The sequence below is a fragment of the Eriocheir sinensis genome, unplaced genomic scaffold (assembly GCF_024679095.1).
Source record: "Eriocheir sinensis breed Jianghai 21 unplaced genomic scaffold, ASM2467909v1 Scaffold5, whole genome shotgun sequence".
In the NCBI taxonomy this organism is placed as follows: domain Eukaryota; kingdom Metazoa; phylum Arthropoda; class Malacostraca; order Decapoda; family Varunidae; genus Eriocheir; species Eriocheir sinensis.
Genome location: NW_026111831.1, coordinates 585001 through 602304, shown reverse-complemented (window position 1 = coordinate 602304; position 17304 = coordinate 585001). Strand labels below are relative to the sequence as shown.

General features: G+C 47.1%; 3 protein-coding genes and 1 long non-coding RNA gene across 8 annotated transcripts in view; 3 read left to right on the top strand and 1 right to left on the bottom strand.

Annotated features, from left to right (window-relative positions):
- The window catches only part of LOC126992698 (uncharacterized), a 94260-nt gene extending 89638 nt beyond the window's left edge, over nt 1-4622 (bottom strand). For 3 of the 4 annotated variants that reach the window (XR_007746899.1, XM_050851510.1, XM_050851511.1), the window contains exon 1: nt 4491-4614. The gene's annotated coding sequence lies outside the window, so the exon portion shown is untranslated. Of the gene's footprint in view, nt 1-4490 lie in introns of all 4 variants that reach the window. The other variant, XM_050851512.1, reaches the window with a different exon arrangement.
- LOC126992699 (kinesin-related protein 6-like) lies at nt 780-10452 on the top strand. The gene is made up of 7 exons (XM_050851514.1): nt 780-865; nt 1355-1594; nt 1834-1928; nt 4539-4640; nt 5682-5831; nt 6123-6288; nt 8172-10452. Exons 2-7 carry the CDS (start codon nt 1436-1438, stop codon nt 8721-8723), a joined length of 1224 nt encoding a protein of 407 aa, XP_050707471.1. The 5' UTR covers nt 780-865; nt 1355-1435; the 3' UTR covers nt 8724-10452.
- Nucleotides 10453-11362: 910 nt separating this feature from the next.
- On the top strand, nt 11363-12485 carry LOC126992706 (uncharacterized). Its single transcript, XR_007746910.1, has 3 exons — nt 11363-11601; nt 11854-12009; nt 12226-12485. It is a non-coding gene; the product is annotated as an uncharacterized LOC126992706 (long non-coding RNA).
- A 2726-nt stretch (nt 12486-15211) lies between these two features.
- Nucleotides 15212-17304, top strand: part of LOC126992696 (bestrophin-2-like) — a 113336-nt gene continuing 111243 nt past the window's right edge. Inside the window, exon 1 of one of the 2 annotated variants that reach the window (XM_050851508.1) lies at nt 15212-16158. In XM_050851508.1, the coding sequence (XP_050707465.1) occupies nt 15980-16158 (179 nt within the window). In that variant the 5' untranslated portion in view covers nt 15212-15979. The remainder of the gene's footprint in view (nt 16159-17304) is intronic. The other variant, XM_050851509.1, reaches the window with a different exon arrangement.

The window sequence follows — 17304 nt, the reverse complement described above, 5'->3', positions numbered from 1 at the left end:
CTTTCCCTTCTTCTTTGTTTGTCTCCCTCCTGACCGCTTACTCTCTCTCATTCCTCCTTCCTTCCTCCCTCGAAGGAAGGAAGGAAGAAATGGAGGGAATGAGTGAAGGAAGGAAGGACAGAAGGAAAGAAGGAAGGAAGGAATGGAGGGAATGAATGAAGGAGGGAAGGAAGGAAGGAAAGAAGGAAGGGAGGAATGGAGGGAATGAATGAAGGAGGGAAGGAAGGAAGGAAAGAAGGAAGGGAGGAATGGAGGGAATGAATGAATGAAGGAAGGAAGGAAAGAAGGAAGGAAATAAGGAAGGAAGGTATGACAGAGGGAAGGAAGGAAAAGGAAGGAATGGACGTTTTTGATAGTGCTACTACTACTACTACTACTACTACTACTACTACTACTACTACTACTACTACTACCACTACTACCACTACTACTACTACTACTACTACTACTACTACTACTACTATTACTACTATTACTACTACTACTACTATTACTAGTATTACTACTACTACTACAAGGAGAATACAATATGTTCTTTTAAATCATTCAGAATTTTGCTAATATCGTGAGTGTATGTATGTATGTATGTATGTATGTACACCTTAGTCTATGAACGTATAAATAAGACTCTCTCTCTCTCTCTCTCTCTCTCTCTCTCTCTCTCTCTCTCTCTCTCACAGACACGTTCACATACAGACAGTCAGCCGACGGGGGGTTGGTGGTGGGGGTGGGGGGGAGTGAGGAGGAGCGCCTTCCTCCTCCTTCACCCCTGCCCCCTCCTGCCCCCCTGCTCCTCAGCCTGGTCGGGAGGGAGGTAGGGGCGAAGGTTCCATGTCAACACTGCCTGGACGAACCCTTAAGGACGGTGAGTTGTTGTTGTTGTTGTTGTTGTTGTTCTTCTTCTTCTTCTTCTTCTTTTTCTTCTTCTTCTTCTTCGTCGTCTTTTTCTTCTTCTTCTTCTTTTTCTTTTCTTTTTCTTTTCTTTTTCTTTTTCTTTTTTTTCTTCTTCGTCTTTTCCTTTTTTTCTTTTTCTTCTTCTTCTTCTTTTCTTTTACTTCTTCTGCTTCTTCTTCTTTTACTTTTTTTTCTTCTTCTTCTTCTTCCTCTTCTTCTTCCTTTTCTTCTTCTTCTTCTTTTACTTCTTTTTCTTCTTCTTCTTCTTCCTCTTCTTCTTCCTTTTCTTCTTGTCATTGTTGCTACTACTACTACTACTACTACTACTACTACTACTACTACTACTACTACTACTACTACTACTACAGCAACAATTTGAAAAGATATATCACCATAAGCATTCTCAATCATCATCATCATCATCATTACTATTATTATTATTATCATCATCAATTCACAGGAAGAAAAGAAAAAGAAAGAAGGAAAACGACAGAAGGAACACTCACCACCACCACCACCACCACCACCACCACCACAAGTCATGGTGGTGGTGGTGGTGGTGAAGGGGGGAGGGAGAGGGGGCGGCGTTCCCTTCTTCGGCGTGTTCCTGCGGAGGTTTTCACAGCTGTCTTTCCCTAAACCAAAGACACACCTCATCTTCTACTTGTCTCGCCGCGCACCCCAACACGTACTGAACCAGGTGTGTGTGTGTGTGTGTGTGTGTGTGTGTGTGTGTGTGTGTGATAGATAGAGAGAGAGAGAGAGAGAGAGAGAGAGAGAGAGAGAGAGAGAGAGAGAGAGAGAGAGAGAGAGAGAGAGAGAGAGAGAGAGAGAGAGAGAGAGAGAGAGAGAGAGAGAGAAAAAAAACATGTAAATAGCGATTGTTTGACCTGGAGCTGTTTTTACCTGTCTAATTGTGTGCTTGTTTGCTTGTTCCAGGTCACCAGGTTCGTGCGGGGGTCGGGTCACAAATATGCAAGCTGTGTGCTGATTGGTGCGGAGCGAAACACCTCCCTGGCTAACTCTGAGCTGTGGTGAGTGTGTGTGTGTGTGTGTGTGTGTGTGTGTGTGTGTGTGTGTGTGTGTGTGTGTGTGTGTGTGTGTGTCTTTTTTTTCCTCTTTTTTTCTCTTCCTTTCCCCTCTCTTTCCTTCTTTCCTTCTCTTCGTCCTCCTCCTTATTTTCTTCTCTCTCTCATTCTCTCCTCATTTTTCTTTTTCTTTCCTTTTCTTCCTTAACCTTTCATTTCATTCCCCTTTCTACCCCCTTCATTTACCTCCCTTCTTCTTTCCTTTCCTCCCTTCTCTTCCTTTTTCACATCCTTTCTCTTCCCTTTTTATTTTTATTTCTCTTCCCTTCCCATCCTTTCCTTTCATTTCCTTTCCCTTCCCTTCCTTTCCCTTCCCTTATCTTTCACTTCCCTTCCATCCCCTTCCCTTTTCTTTCCTTTCCTTCCATATCCTTCCCTTCCTTTTTTCCTTCCCTTCTCTTCCCTTTATTCCTCCTCTTTCCTTTCCTTTCCTTTCCTTTCCTTTCCTTTCCTTTCCTTCCCTTCCTTTCCTCCCCTTTCCTTTCCTTTCCTTTCCTTTCCTTTCCTTTCCTTTCCTTTCCTTTCCCTTCCTTTCCCTTTCCTTTCCTTTCCTTTCCTTTCCATTCCTTTCCTTTCCTTTCCTTCCCTTCCTTTCCCCCCCTTTCCTTTCCATTCCTTCCTTCCTTCCTTTCCCCTCCTTTCCTTCCTTTCCTTTCCTTCCTTCCTTCCTCTTTTCTTCTATTTCCTATTTTGCGTTTCTTCTCCTCTTCAAAGCCATACCCAACGTTTGTGTATAGGCCCCCAAATACTTGAGAATATAGGCCTAAATGATTGCTAATTTCTTCGCTGTGAACCTATTTCTTCGCATATCTGTCAACAGCATTTATCTATCTCCCAATTCATCACCTATCAACAGTACCAAACTTATACAACACAGAGTAGTAGTAGTAGTAGTAGTAGTAGTAGTAGTAGTAGTAGTAGTATTGCCTGGTGAATTATAATCTGATGAAGTGATGATGATGATGAGACGCTTGCACCAAAACGTCTAATGCAAGCCAGATATACAATTGTGATATATACGTGTGTTTTAGTGTGTCTGAGCAAATATATGATAATGAATATGAAGAACAAGTGCACCGGAAAAATACTATAGTCCACGTTGAGAATATCAGAAAAGAAAACGAGAGGAAGATTTCAAAGGCACCCTCTCCCATTTTCCCGGAAAGAAGAGAGGGAGGGAGGGGAAAGGAGTGGGGGAGGGGAGAGGAGGGATAACAGAAGGGAGAAAGGAGAGAAGGAGCGAAGGAAGGAAGGAAGGAAGGAAGGAGAAAAAGGAAAATTGGAGGGATGAGGAAGGGAGGGAGGAATAATGGAGAGGAGGGAAAAGAGAGGGAGGGAAAATGGAGGAAAGAAGGAAGGAAAGGAGGAAGGGAAGAAAATAGGAATGAAGAGAGGAGGGGAGGGAGAAGGGAGGAGAGAAGGAAAGGAAGAAGATAAGGAAGGGAAGAAGAGGAGGAAGAACGGAAAAAAGGGAAGCAAAAAAATATAAAGTTAAAGAAGGGAAGGGAAGGGAAGGGAATAGAAGGGAAGGGAAGGGAAGGGAAGGGAATGTTAGGGAAGGGAAGGGAAGGGAAGGGAAGGAAAGGCAAGGAAAGGAAAGGGAAAGGAGGGGGATGGAAGGGAAGGGAAAGGAAAGGAAGGGGATGGAAGAGAGAGAAGGAAAGGAAGGAAGGAAGGAAGGAAGGAGGATGAAAGGAAGGGAAGGAAGGAAGGGGATGAAAGGAAGGGAAGGGAAGGAATGGAGGGAAGGAAGGGAGGGAAGGACTGGAGGGAAGGAAGGAAGGAAGGAAAGGAAGGAAAGAAAGGAAAGGAAGGAATAGAAGGGAAGGGAAGGAAGGAAGGAAAGAAAGGAAGGGAAGGAAGGAAGGAAGGAAGGAAGGGAAGAGGAAGGAGGAAGGAAGGAAAGGAAGGGGATGAAAGGGAAGGGAAGGGAAGGGATGGGAAGGTAAAGAAAGGGAAGGGAAGGGAAGGAAAGGGAAGGGAAGGGAAAGAAAGGGAAGGGAAGGGAAGGGAAGGAAGAAGGAAGGGAAGAAGAAGAAGGGGAAGAAATAGAAGGGGATGGGAAAAAAAGAGAAAAATGAGAAAAATAAAGAAAAAATTACTGACATTTCTTATTGTTAAACTTTTTTTTTTCTCTTCCCGAATATTTACATGTTACTGAATACTCTCTCTCTCTCTCTCTCTCTCTCTCTCTCTCTCTCTCTCTCTCTCTCCTGTCACCCCCCCCCCCTCCAAAATATCATAGTCCACGCTGAAAAGATCAAGAAAAAGTCTCTCTCTCTCTCTCTCTCTCTCTCTCTCTCTCTCTCTCCCCGCCCCCCTCCTCCTTCAAAACATCATAGTCCACGCTGAAAATATCAAGAAAAAACGTCTCTCTCTCTCTCTCTCTCTCTCTCTCTCTCTCTCTCTCTCTCTCTCTCTCCCCCTCCCCCCAATCGTTCAAAAAATCATAGTCCACGCTAAAAAGACCAAGAAAACGGAAGACACATTATTTTAAGATATACTCACCCATTTCTTCCTTCCCTCCTTCCACTCCGCCGTCGACCCCTTCTGCAGGCGGCGTGTGAGGGGCATGGGCGCAGACTCCCTCCTCCTGCTGGACTCCACCGCGCACCTCACCCGCAGGGACGCCATACAACACCTGCTGGCGAAGAGAAGGTGAGGGAACATGTGTTAAACAGATAAGAGGGAAAATGATATAGAAAAAGAAGGGAAAGGATGGAAAGGGGGAGAGAAAGAAGAGATGGGAGACTGGAAAGAAGAGAGGAAGAGAGGGAAAGGAGTGAGAGAGAGGAAAGGAGGGAAAGGGGTAGAGAAAGGAGAGAAGGAAGACTGGAGAGAAGAGAGGAAGGGAGGGGAAAGGAGGAGAGAGGAAAGGAGAGATAACAGAAGGGAGAAAGGAGAGAAAGAGCGAAGGAAGGAAGGAAGGAAAGGAGAAAAGGGAAATTGGAGGGAAGGGAGGAAGGGAGGGAGGAGTAATGGAAAGGAGGGAACAAAAGAGGAAGGGAGGGTAGAATAGGAGGGAAAATGGAGGAAAGAAGGAAGGAAAGGAGGAAGGGAAGAAAAAAGGAATGAAGAGGAAGGGAGGGAGGGAAGAGAGAAGGAAGAAGATAAGGAAGGGAAGAAGAGGAGGAAGAAGGGAAGAAAAAAAGAATGAAGAGAGGAAGGAAGGGAGGGAGGGAAGAGAGAAGGAAGAAGATAAGGAAGGGAAGAAGAGGAGGAAGAAAGGGGAGGAAGAAGGGAAGAGAAAAGGACTGAAGAGAGGAAGGGAGGAGAGAAGAAGGGAAGGAGGAGAGAAGGAAAGGAAGAAGATAAGGAAGGGAAGAAGAGGAGGAAGAAAGGGGAGGAAGAAGGGAAGAAAAAAGGAATGAAGAGAGGAAGGAAGGGAGGGAGGAGAAGAAGGAAGGGAGGAGAGAAGGAAGAAGATAAGGAAGGGAAGAAGAGGAGGAAGAAAGGGGAAGAAAGAGGAAGAAAGGGAAGCAAAAAAAATATGAATAAGTGAAGAAAAACAAACAAAAAATAAGAAAAAATTAAGAAAAATAAAGAAAATAGAGAAAAAAAATTAGTTTGACATTTCTTATTGGTTTATTGTTTGTTTGTTTGTTTGTTTGTGTTTCCGATTGTTTACGTGTTACCGAATAATCTCTCTCTCTCTCTCTCTCTCTCTCTCTCTCTCTCTCTCTCTCTCTCTCTCAACAGGAACGTGGTCGGCCCGGTTATTCAGTCTCCAAAAAAAGACAAACACAACCTTCGCATTGACGACAACAACAACAACAACAACAACAACAACAACAACAACAACAACAATCTATTATCTGCCTACGTTGCGAGATACAAGAAAGAGGAAGGGTGAGAGAGAGAGAGAGAGAGAGAGAGAGAGAGAGAGAGAGAGAGAGAGAGAGAGAGAGAGAGAGAGAGAGAGAGAGAGAGAGAATGATTGATATTGTTGTAGTAGTAGTAGTAGTAGTAGTAGTAGTAGTAGTAGTAGTAGTAGTAGTTGTAGTAGTAGTAGTAGTAGTAGTAGTAGTAGTAGTAGTAGTAGTAGTAGTAGTAGTAGTATCATCATCATCATCATCATCATCATCATCACCACCACCACCACCACCCTACTCCCCTAACACCCCCCTTCCCCTCCCCCAGGCCAGCCCCCGTGGAGCTGGTGGGCTTACTGGGGGTCAGCGAGGTTAGGTCCGCCATCTTGCTGTCCCGTCACGCATTGGGGAGCCTGGACCCCCTTCAGGACCCCCCCGTAGGACCCCCCGTGGACCTGACCCCTGGGAGTGTGTGCAGGCGGCTGGGGGAGCTGGTAAGGAATGGGTCGGAGGGGGACCTCTATCTAAGGGCTCAGGGCATTCAGGCTAGGGGTCGTATTTTAAAACATTTCGTCGCCCAAGTTCACATATTTGACATGGCTTTCGTAGGAGCTGTAGGCCTTTCCAGGGGTAGTTTTATGACCCTGGTGGTAATTTGACCCTTCTTCTGTGCCATGAACCTTAAAAAACACTCACGAAGACCCGATTGATCCCCTCTTTGACCTTTAGAAATAGTTGATGTGAGAAGCGATGGTGTCTTAGAATACAGCCCTAGGAACCGTGCAAACAGGGTGCTGGGGTTCATTCAAGGAGTGTAAGCAATAGGAGCGCTGAAGTCATCCTCAAGCTTTACTTAGCACTAGTCAGACCTCATCTCGAGTATGCGGTGCAGTTCTGGTCACCCTACTACAGAATGGAATAGGGCTCAATGCATTCAGGCTTGGAACCGTGCAAACAGGGTGCTGGGGTTCATTCAAGGAGTGTAAGCAATAGGAGCGCTGAAGTCATCCTCAAGCTTTACTTAGCACTAGTTAGACCTCATCTCGAGTATGCGGTGCAGTTCTGGTCACCCTACTATAGAATGGATAAAGGATCAGTGCATTAAGGCTAGGAACCGTGCAAACAGGGTGCTGGGCTTCATTCAAGGAGTGTAAGCAATAGGAGCCCTGAAGTCATCCTCAAACTTTACTTAGCACTAGTCAGACCTCATCTCGAATATAGAGTGCAGTTCTGGTCACCCTACTAAAGAATGGATAAGGGCTCAATGCATCAGGCTAGGAAGAGTGCTAACAGGGTTTTGGGATTCATTCAAGGAGTGTAAGCAATAGGAGCCCTGAAGTCATCCCCAAGCTTTACTTAGCACTAGTCCGACCTCACCTCGATTATGCAGTGCAGTTCTGGTCACCCTACTACAGAATGGATATCAAGGTGTTAGAATCTGTACAGAGGAGGATGACAGAGATGATTGAAGGGTGAGAAACTTGCCATATGAGGAAAGACTTAAACAATTAATTCTGCATTCTCTAAAAAGGCGAAGGTTGCGAGGAGACTTGATTGAAGTTTATAAATGGATGAAGGGCTTTAATAAGGGGGATGTTAATAGGGTTTTGGTTAGTTACGTAGCAATGGGTATAAGTTAGATAAATTCAGATTCAACAAAGACATAGGCAAGAACTGGTTTACTAAGAGTGGTGGATGAGTGGAACAGGCCTGGCAGTCATGTTGTGGGTGCCAATACCATAGACACATTCAAGAAGAGGTTGGATAAATTCATGGATAGTGAGGTTAGGTGGGGTTAGGTTCACAGGAGCTGCCTTGTACAGACCTACCGGCCTCTTGCAGACTCCTTACGTTCTTATGTTCTTAAGGAAGGAGAGGTAGGAAGGAAGGGAAAGGAGGAGGAAGAGGAGGGAGGAAAGGATGGCGGAGGGAGGGAAAGGAGAGAGGATGGAAGGAAAGAAGGGATGGGAAGGAAGGGAAGGAGTAGGGAAGGAAGGAGAGGAAAAAAGGAAAGGAAGAAAGAAGTAAAGAAAAGAGATTAGGGATGGAGGGAAGGAGGGAAGAAGGAAAGAAAGAAGGGAAAGGATAGAAGGAAAAATGGAGGAAAGAAAGAAGGAAGGGAAAGAGAGGAGGAAGGAAGGGAAGAAGAGAAAAGAAGAAAAGAAAGAAAGATGAGAGAGAGGAATAAAAAAGTAGTCATTCTCTCTCTCTCTCTCTCTTTCTCTCTCTCTCGTTATGTCAGGCTTGTTTACACGCGTTAGTCACTTGTCTCCTGTCACTTATAGCCTCTGACAGTCACTTGTTTTTCACGACGTCTATAACTCCTCCCTTTGTTTACATTTGTTCGACACTTCCTAATATTCCGCCTTTTTTACAGGGCTTCATTTCCTATGCGAGTAACGAGGTGGACTACGGGACGCTGGTGGAGGAGGAGGAAGAGGAGGAGGTGGAGGAGGAGGAGGAGGAGGAGGCTGGTCTTCCCTCTGATATTTGGAAGTTAGAAGAATATGCTGAAGAATTTTATGAGTCTTATTTGTATGATGAAGAGGAGGAGGAGGAGGAGGAGGAGGAAGAGGAGGAGGAGGAGGAGAGAAGGAAGGGTGATGAAGGGAACACACAGATGAGTCCTTCTTCTCCTTCTTCTTCTTCTTCTTCTCCTCCAACTACTCCTCAATCTCTCTCATCTTCTTCTTCTCCTTCTTCTTCTTCTTCTTCTTCTTCTTCTTCTTCTTCTTTTTCTTCTTCTTCTCCTCTCTCTCCTCCTCGTCCTCGTCCCCCTCCATGTAAGAACGTCATGAAACAAAGGATATTCAAGAGGTCCTTCGCCCAAGACCTCCTGCAGGACGCCTTCTCCCCCAACAGCACCTGGGTGGCTGCTGGCGGCCCCCCCAGGACCAAGGTAAGCCCCCTTCACACACATATAAGGTAGAATTTCATATGAAGTCAAGAATAATCCCCCAAAAGTTCTTCAGTAACGTAAGAAAATACTATTGCTTCTAATTCTTTAAACGTCGTATCAGTCTTTATTAAGGCCGGGTTCCTACCATCCGTTGACGTTAATGACGTCAAAATGGCGTCAACAAAACGGCGGGCGCTCGGCACGGAGATGGAGTCCTTGTTGACAAACAGAGCACGGACCGCGTGGACGACAGCGACTTCTTTGTGTACTTGGCGCCGGGTGGGAGGCAGGCCGGCTAGGAGGAGGCGAAGGTTCTGGCCACGCCAACAATTATTTCAAGCCTTAAAATTATTATTGAATGCTGCAGAGCATTACATGTGGTGTGGCATGACGAGCACACTCGCGGACAACACGTCACGCACTACAAGGGAGCTGTGGGGAAACCCAGTCCAAGGCAGGCTGTGGTCTGGTCTGGCAGACAGCTGATGAACAACTAAAACAACAACTGATTGAATTCTCAACCATCTGCCTGCCTAGTGAAGTCGCCCCCTGTCCACAATGCCATTTTGGTACGGAGGGGAACTGAAACAGTTCGGTTCGCCAATTCCCCCCCGGGTGTGCAGAGACTGCAGCAGAAGAATACTACATGTATTTTCCCCCGGTCTCCCCGCCACACCGTGGGTGTGTTTACACCTGGGTGGCGCAGCGGTGTGCGTTGGTGCCACGCTTCCAGTTCTCAGCGAAAATTACTGATCACGACACGTACTAGACGTACACAATGCAAATATATCTTAATTATTATCATCTTGAAACCTAACTATATTTTATTTTGTATCCAAGTACTTCCCTTTCATATTTTCATGGTGTCTAGAACATTCAGTATTACGGAACGGTCGCCGCCGCCGCCGACCAAAAAGTTAACTTGATTTCATATCTCGCCTTTTACGTCGCCGACAACGAAGGACGAAACGGCGCCCGGTTCCCACTGTCGTTGCTCACACGGGGACATTCGTGACGTCATTAACGTTGACGGCCACCGAAAAACGGAGCAGTGGGAGCCCGGCCTGACGCTGCTGGGCTGACTCGTCTTGTTGGCCGCTTTCAGGGCGTGGCCAGATGGATTTGTTCATTATATTGTACATCACTTTTACGACATAACTGTTGCTGAATACTTATACCACGTTAAAAAAAGTGAAAACGCAACACTTTTAACCCGGTAGCATCGGTTATCATGTTTCTTAATGGTCACTCCGCGAGAAAAATGAGAAAAAAATCACCCCTCACACAAACCATTTCATAATATATATCAAAGCATTTGTAACCAGATTATGTATCATCTATTTTGGGGGGTTTATATCATGGCACAAATTTGGCCCGTCGCTGCTACACGGTAAAGCCGCAAATTTGGCCCGTCGCTGCTACATGGTAAAGCCGCAAATTTGGCCCGTCGCTGGTACTCGGTAAAGCCGCAAATTTGGCCCGTCGCTGGTACACGGTAAAGCCGCAAATTTGGCCCGTCGCTGGTACTCGGTAAAGCCGCAAATTTGGCCCGTCGCTGCTACACGGTAAAGCCGCAAATTTGGCCCGTCGCTGCTACACGGTAAAGCCACAAATTTGGCCCGTCGCTGCTACATGGTAAAGCCGCAAATTTGGCCCGTCGCTGCTACACGGTAAAGCCGCAAATTTGGCCCGTCGCTGGTACACGGTAAAGCCGCAAATTTGGCCCGTCGCTGCTACACGGTAAAGCCACAAATTTGGCCCGTCGCTGCTACACGGTAAAGCCACAAATTTGGCCCATCACTGATTCACTGGTACACGGTAAAGCCACAAATTTGGCCCGTCGCTGGTACACGGTAAAGCCGCAAATTTGGCCCGTCGCTGCTACACGGTAAAGCCACAAATTTGGCCCGTCGCTACACGGTAAAGCCACAATTTGGCCCGTCGCTGCTACACGGTAAAGCCTCAAATTTGGCCCGTCGCTGCTACACGGTAAAGCCACAAATTTGGCCCGTCGCTGCTACACGGTAAAGCCACAAATTTGGCCCGTCGCTGCTACACGGTAAAGCCACAAATTTGGCCCGTCGCTGCTACACGGTAAAGCCGCAAATTTGGCCCGTCGCTGCTACACGGTAAAGCCGCAAATTTGGCCCGTCGCTGGTACCGGGTTAACTAACTTAGTCACAGGAATGGAAGAAAATGCCAAACCAGCCACATAACAGTTGATCATTATTAAAACCACCTTGAAAAAACCTGCCGGAAGAAATACTGCTAAGTGATGATGTAGACGCAGCCTTGATCCTTAACATAACTTACAATACAACAATGAGCGGTTTGGAGCGCGTGAATTTGACTTAGAATAAAGAGAAGGAAAAAAGGGAAGGTGAATGGGGAGGAGGGAAAAGGGGAGAAGAGGAGCGAAAGGAGGAAAAAGAGGAGAGAAGAGAGGGGAGGAGAAAAAGAGAGAGAGAGAGAGAGAGAGAGAGAGAGAGAGAGAGAGAGAGAGAGAGAGAGAGAGAGAGAGAGAGAGAGAGAGAGAGAGAGAGAGAGAGAGAGAGAGAGAGAGAGAGAGAGAGAGAGAGAGAGAGAGAGAGAGAGAGAGAGAGAGAGAGAGAGAGAGAGAGAGAGAGAGAGAGAGAGATAACGCCATTCTCTCTCATTACCACAGAAAGAAGAAAAAGAAGATGAAGAAAATGAAGAAGAAGAAAAGAAGAAAAAGGAGAAGGAGAAACAAGAGAAGAAGAAAGGAAAGGAACTGAAGAAGGGATTGAAGGAGGAGGAGGAGGAAGAGGAGGAAGAGGAGGAGGAGGAGGGGGTGGAGGTCAGGATCCCCCCACCCCCCCTCCTGCCCCCCGCCCACACCTTAGTTAATTCAATGCTTCATAGTGTGTTCACGGAGGGACAGATAGAGGTAAGCAGTAGTAGTAGTAGAAGTAGTAGTAGTAGTAGTAGTAGTAGTAGTAGTAGTAGTAGTAGTAGTAGTAGTGGTGGTGGTGGTGGTGGTGGTAGTAGTAGTAGTAGTAGTAGTAGTAGTAGTAGTAGTAGTAGTAGTAGTAGTAGTAGTAGTAGTAGTAGTAAAATTATGAATAACAATAATGTGTGTGTATATAAACTTAACAGAATCTTCTCTCTCTCTCTCTCTCTCTCTCCCCCCCCCGTGAAGGCCCTGGGCACGGGGGAACCAAGGCTGCAAGTCGTGCTGGGGCCAGGACGACTTCAACTGCGAGGTCGTCTCCTAGTGGTCGTGGCTCTAACTACTACTACTACTACTACTACTACTACTACTACTACTACTGGTGCTGCTGCTGCCTCTGCTAAGGTAAGGAATGCGAAATACTAGTCTCACTGTACATCTTAAATAAAGTTAAAAATAGTTTGCGTGTGAGTGTGTGTGTGTGTGTGTGTGTGTGTGTGTGTGTGTGTGTGTGTGTGTTTGTGATATAGTGTTACTGCTACTACTACTACTACAATCTCTCTCTCTCTCTCTCTCTCTCTCTCTCTCTCTCTCTCTCTCTCATTTCTTCTCTTCTTGCAGGTCGAATCAACAGAGAAGAGTGAGAGGAGGAGGAGGAGAAGGGAAGAGGAGGAGGAGGAGGAGGAGGAGGAATGCACGATCTTCCTTACTGTTGGAGATGTTTTCTACTTTCCTCCCTCCTCCTCCTCCTCCTCCTCCTCCTCTTCCTCCTTCCTCCACCTCCTCCCCTCATCGGCCCTGGCAGTCTTCTCCGCATGATTGATAAATAAACTGATAGATAGATAGATAGATAGACAGACACTTGTAACCTAACCTTTAATAGATAACAAACAAACAAACAAACAAACAAACAAACAAACAAATAAAAACCCTAATTCGATGGTTCCTTTTTCTTTTTCTTTTATTTCCTTCATTTTTTTTTTCTTCGTCTCAATTTTTTTTCTCATTTTCTTTTTATATATTTTTTCTTTTTTTCTTTCTTTTATTATTTTTGCTTCGCCTCGTGGTTGGGTTCGTTTTAGCGCGGGGGGGGGAGGGGGAGGAGGAGGAGGGGGAGGAGGAGGAAAGGGGGGGGGGAGGAGGAGAAGGAGGAGGAGGAGGAGAAAAGGGGGGGGGGGGAGACTTATGTGTGTGTGTGTCTGCGTGTCTGCGTGTGTGTGTGTGTGTGTGTGTGTGTGTGTGTGAGAGAGAGAGAGAGAGAGAGAGAGAGAGAGAGAGAGAGAGAGAGAGAGAGAGAGAGAGAGAGAGAGAAGAGGGAGGTAAGGAAGAGAAGGAAAGGAGAGAGGAGGAAGAGGAGGAAAGGGAAAGGGAGGAGAGGGGAAAGGAGGGAAAGACTAAGAGAAACATGGAAACGCGGAAGATCAGGCAACATACAGTCTGAAAGCTTATAACGTAAAGTAAGCCTTATAACGTAACCAGTTCATAAGGCGTACCAGTGACCTGCGGGATAGTTTAACGCAAGCGCTGAATATACCTAAGGGGACGAGCTAACGAAAGATGCGAATTTTTTAAGGAATTGTTCATTTCCGCACTAACAACTTTTGCAGGAAGGTTGTTGCCGTGACGGATAACTCTAAGGTCTACACAGCCACATTTGGTAAGGCTTTGGTGGAGGTTGTTGTGTTAGTATTTCCATGGGTAGTGTTATGAGCCTGGTGATAGTTTGACAAGGCTTTGGTGGAGGTTGTTGTGTTAGTATTTCCATGGGTAGTGTTATGAGCCTGGTGATAGTTTGACAAGGCTTTGGTGGAGGTTGTTGTGTTAGTATTTCCATGGGTAGTGTTATGAGCCTGGTGATAGTTTGACAAGGCTTTGGTGGAGGTTGTTGTGTTAGTATTTCCATGGGTAGTGTTATGAGCCTGGTGATAGTTTGACAAGGCTTTGGTGGAGGTTGTTGTGTTAGTATTTCCATGGGTAGTGTTATGAGCCTGGTGATAGTTTGACAAGGCTTTGGTGGAGGTTGTTGTGTTAGTATTTCCATGGGTAGTGTTATGAGCCTGGTGATAGTTTGACAAGGCTTTGGTGGAGGTTGTTGTGTTAGTATTTCCATGGGTAGTGTTATGAGCCTGGTGATAGTTTGACAAGGCTTTGGTGGAGGTTGTTGTGTTAGTATTTCTCCTAGTAGTGTTATGAGCCTGGTGATAGTTTGACAAGGCTTTGGTGGAGGTTGTTGTGTTAGTATTTCCATGGGTAGTGTTATGAGCCTGGTGATAGTTTGACAAGGCATTGGTGGAGGTTGTTGTATTAGTATTTCCATGGGTAGTGTTATGAGCCTGGTGATAGTTTGACAAGGCTTTGGTGGAGGTTGTTGTATTAGTATTGCCATGCGTAGTGTTATGAGCCTGGTGATAGTTTGACAAGGCATTGGTGGAGGTTGTTGTATTAGTATTGCCATGCGTAGTGTTATGAATCCAGTAATAGTTTGACAAGGTTTCTGTATCATGAACGTGACAAAACACATCTGGGAACGCGACTCATCTCCTGTCTGGCCTTGGGAAACAGTGGTTGTGGGAGCCCAAAGCGGCTGAAAATACGTGTCTGATACCAAAATAGCTCGTGTCAATGTCTGGTTAGCAAGGCCTCGCTTGAATTGGTAGACCGTTGTTTGAAGTTCTCGGGTCAGTTCGAGCGAAAAAAAAGAGAGAAAAAGAAAATTGGAGTGATCGACGTTACTGAATTTATGAGGTACTTGAAGATCTGTGTCAAATTCCGAATGTAAGGAGGAGGAGGAGGAGGAGGAGGAGGAGGAGAAAAAGAAAAGATGAAGAGGGGGAAGAGGAGAAAAGAGAGGGAGATAAACTAATGAAAACGAAGGAGGAGGAGGAGGAGGAGGAGAAGGAGGAGGAGGAGGAGGAGGAGGAGAAAAAGAAAAGATGAAGAGGGGAAGAGAAGAAAGAGGAGGAGGAGTAGGAGGAGGAGGAGGAGGAGGAGGTGGAGAAAAAGAAAAGATGAAGAGGGGGAAGAGAAGAAAATAGAGGGAGATAAACTAATGAAAACGAAGGAGGAGGAGGAGGAGGAGAAGGAGGAGGAGGAGGAGGAGGAGGAGGAGGAGGAGAAAAAGAAAAGATGAAGAGGGGGAAGAGAAGAAAAGAGAGGGAGATAAACTAATGAAAACGAAGGAGGAGGAGGAGGAGAAAGGGAGAAGAGGAGGGGTGGGTGAGGAAAGAGGAGGAGGAGGAGGAGGAGGAGGAGGAGGAAGAAAAAAAGGAAAAGGCGCCAATAATATAACGACAGGTGTATCAAGGTAAGCTGATGATGAAGAGGAAGAGGAGGAGGAGGAGGAGGAGGAGGAGGAGGGAGAAGAGGAAGAGGAGGAGGAGGAGGAGGAGGAGGAGGAGGTAAATGACAGCTGTAATGATGAGAACGAGATAGGAAGACAGAGAGAAAAAAAAAAAGAGAAAAAGAAAAAGAGAAAGAGAGATAGAAAGAGAGAGGAGGTAGTGGAGGTGGCGGTGGTGGTGTGGCATTGTGTTTTGGGCTAAAGAAGCGAGTGGTGGAGGTGGAGGTGGAGGTGGAGGTGGTGGTGGTGGTGCTGGCTGGCTGGCTGGCTGGCTATAATTACTTCACCAGAATGTGCAACACGGATCTATCTCCCCCCTTCCCCACGACCCCCTGCACGCCCCCCTGCACCCAACTCTTCCCCCTTCCCCTTGTCTCCATCCCCCCCTGCCAGGCCAAGGGGGGAGGCACCAAAAGACACAGGGTTGGCTACAGGCGGTGGTGTTCCTGTGTTCAGTTCACGCCAGATGCTGTGAGTCCCTTGGTGCTGTGTGTAGGCCCAGGAAGCCGTGTGTAGGCCGTGCGGGGAGTGCAGTGTGCAGGCTGTGATGTGACGCGTGGAGTGCCGAGTGCCGGGCTGTGAACCTACAACGGGCCGTGACGAACCGGGAGCGAACCGTGGACCGCCTTAGGGGCACGGCAGGGCAGGACTGTGAACCCGCCCTGTTTGTGGGACGCCGAGAACAGCAGCAAGATCCGAGAACCAACACTCCAGGGGCACCTCAGGGGAGTACTCGGACCCTCACTGATTCCCCCCGAGAGCCATCACCACGGGGGGAGACGGTGTGAGGGGTGAGGACCGGGGGCATGCATCGACCACACGGCCCCCCCGGTACCCCTGACACCTAGGGCGGGGTGTTATACTAGAGAAAACTGTGTGTATACTGGACGAAGCCTTCACAACATGGACACGTGATAGGTCCCAAGGGAATAGCGACTGAGGAACACTGAGGCCGGGGGGAGGGGGGCGGGGGTCATACGAGGCGCAGAGCTGGTGGACGACGTGGGGGGGACGGGGGGGCCACGGGGGGACGCCATGACGGTATCTTACCAATATGACGTAGCCTCCTCGACTTCTGGAGGGTTCACGCGGCTGCTCTTCAAGTGGAAAGGCTCCCTGTACAAGCTCATCTACAAGGAACTGGCCCTCTTCTCCCTCGCCTTCGCCGGCATGAGCGCCATCTACAGGTTCGTCTTCAACCAGGAGCAGAAGAGGTGAGTGCGTGTGAGTGCGTGTGGGGGCGGGGGTGGGAAGGGGAGGAGGTCATGTCGCTGGGGTGGGAGGAGGTACTGTTATTATTATTATTATTATTTTTTTTGTGTGTGTGTGTGTGTGTTTGACGTATGTGTGTGTTCGTGTGTACGTGTTTGGTGTTTTTTTTCTTCTTCTGTTTGTGTCATTCTGTGCTGTTTAACGCTTGCTCTCTCCTCTTGACTAATGTCCTGTGTGTGTGTGTGTGTGTGTGTGTGTGTGTGTGTGTGTGTGTGTGTGTGTGTGTACCTTTTCCGTGTTATCTATCGACTTATGCAACGTTATCAAGTCTCCTCTTCCTCTTCCTCTTCCTCTTCCTCCTCTTTTTATTCTCTAATTTCTCTCTCTCTCTCTCTCTCTCTCTCTCTCTCTCTCTCTCTCTCTCTCTCTCTCTCTCTCTCTCTCTCTCTCTCTCTCGTGGTAGATTGATATCGTTCGCTAATCTTTCTTCTTCAGTCTGACAAACTTGTGTTTTTTTTTTTTTTTTTTGGTGTGTGTGTGTGTGTGTGTGTGTGTGTGTGTGTGTGTGTGTGTGTGTGTGTGTGTGTGTGTGAGAGAGAGAGAGAGAGAGAGAGAGAGAGAGAGAGAGAGAGAGAGAGAGAGAGAGAGAGACCTTGCCTGTAGGTACTAGGTGTGTGTGTGTTTGAATATCATCATAGGCAAAAAAAGAACTCTCTCACACACACACACACACACACACTTAACTTTTCTTGTATGTTTATGTCTCTCTCTCTCTCTCTCTCTCTCTCTCTCTCTCCCTTACACTATTTTTCACTCTGACCCAAATCTCTCTCTCTCTCTCTCTCTCTCTCTCTCTCTCTCTCTCCGTGGGTTTAACGGGTGGTCACTATATAAAAACAGAACATCTCCTCCTCCTCCTCCTCCTCCTCCTCCTCCTCCTCCTCCTCCTCCTCTGCTTTCTTCTCTATTTCTTCCTCTTCCCAGTAGTTGTCACACTTATCGAGGAGGAGGAGGAGGAGGAGCAGGAGGAGGAGGAGGAGGAGGAAGAGGAGGAGGAGGAGGAGCAGGAGGAGGAGGAGGAAGAGGACGCGGAGAAGGAGGAGGAGGACGCGGAGGAGGAGGAGGAGGACTAGGGGGAAGAGGAGGAA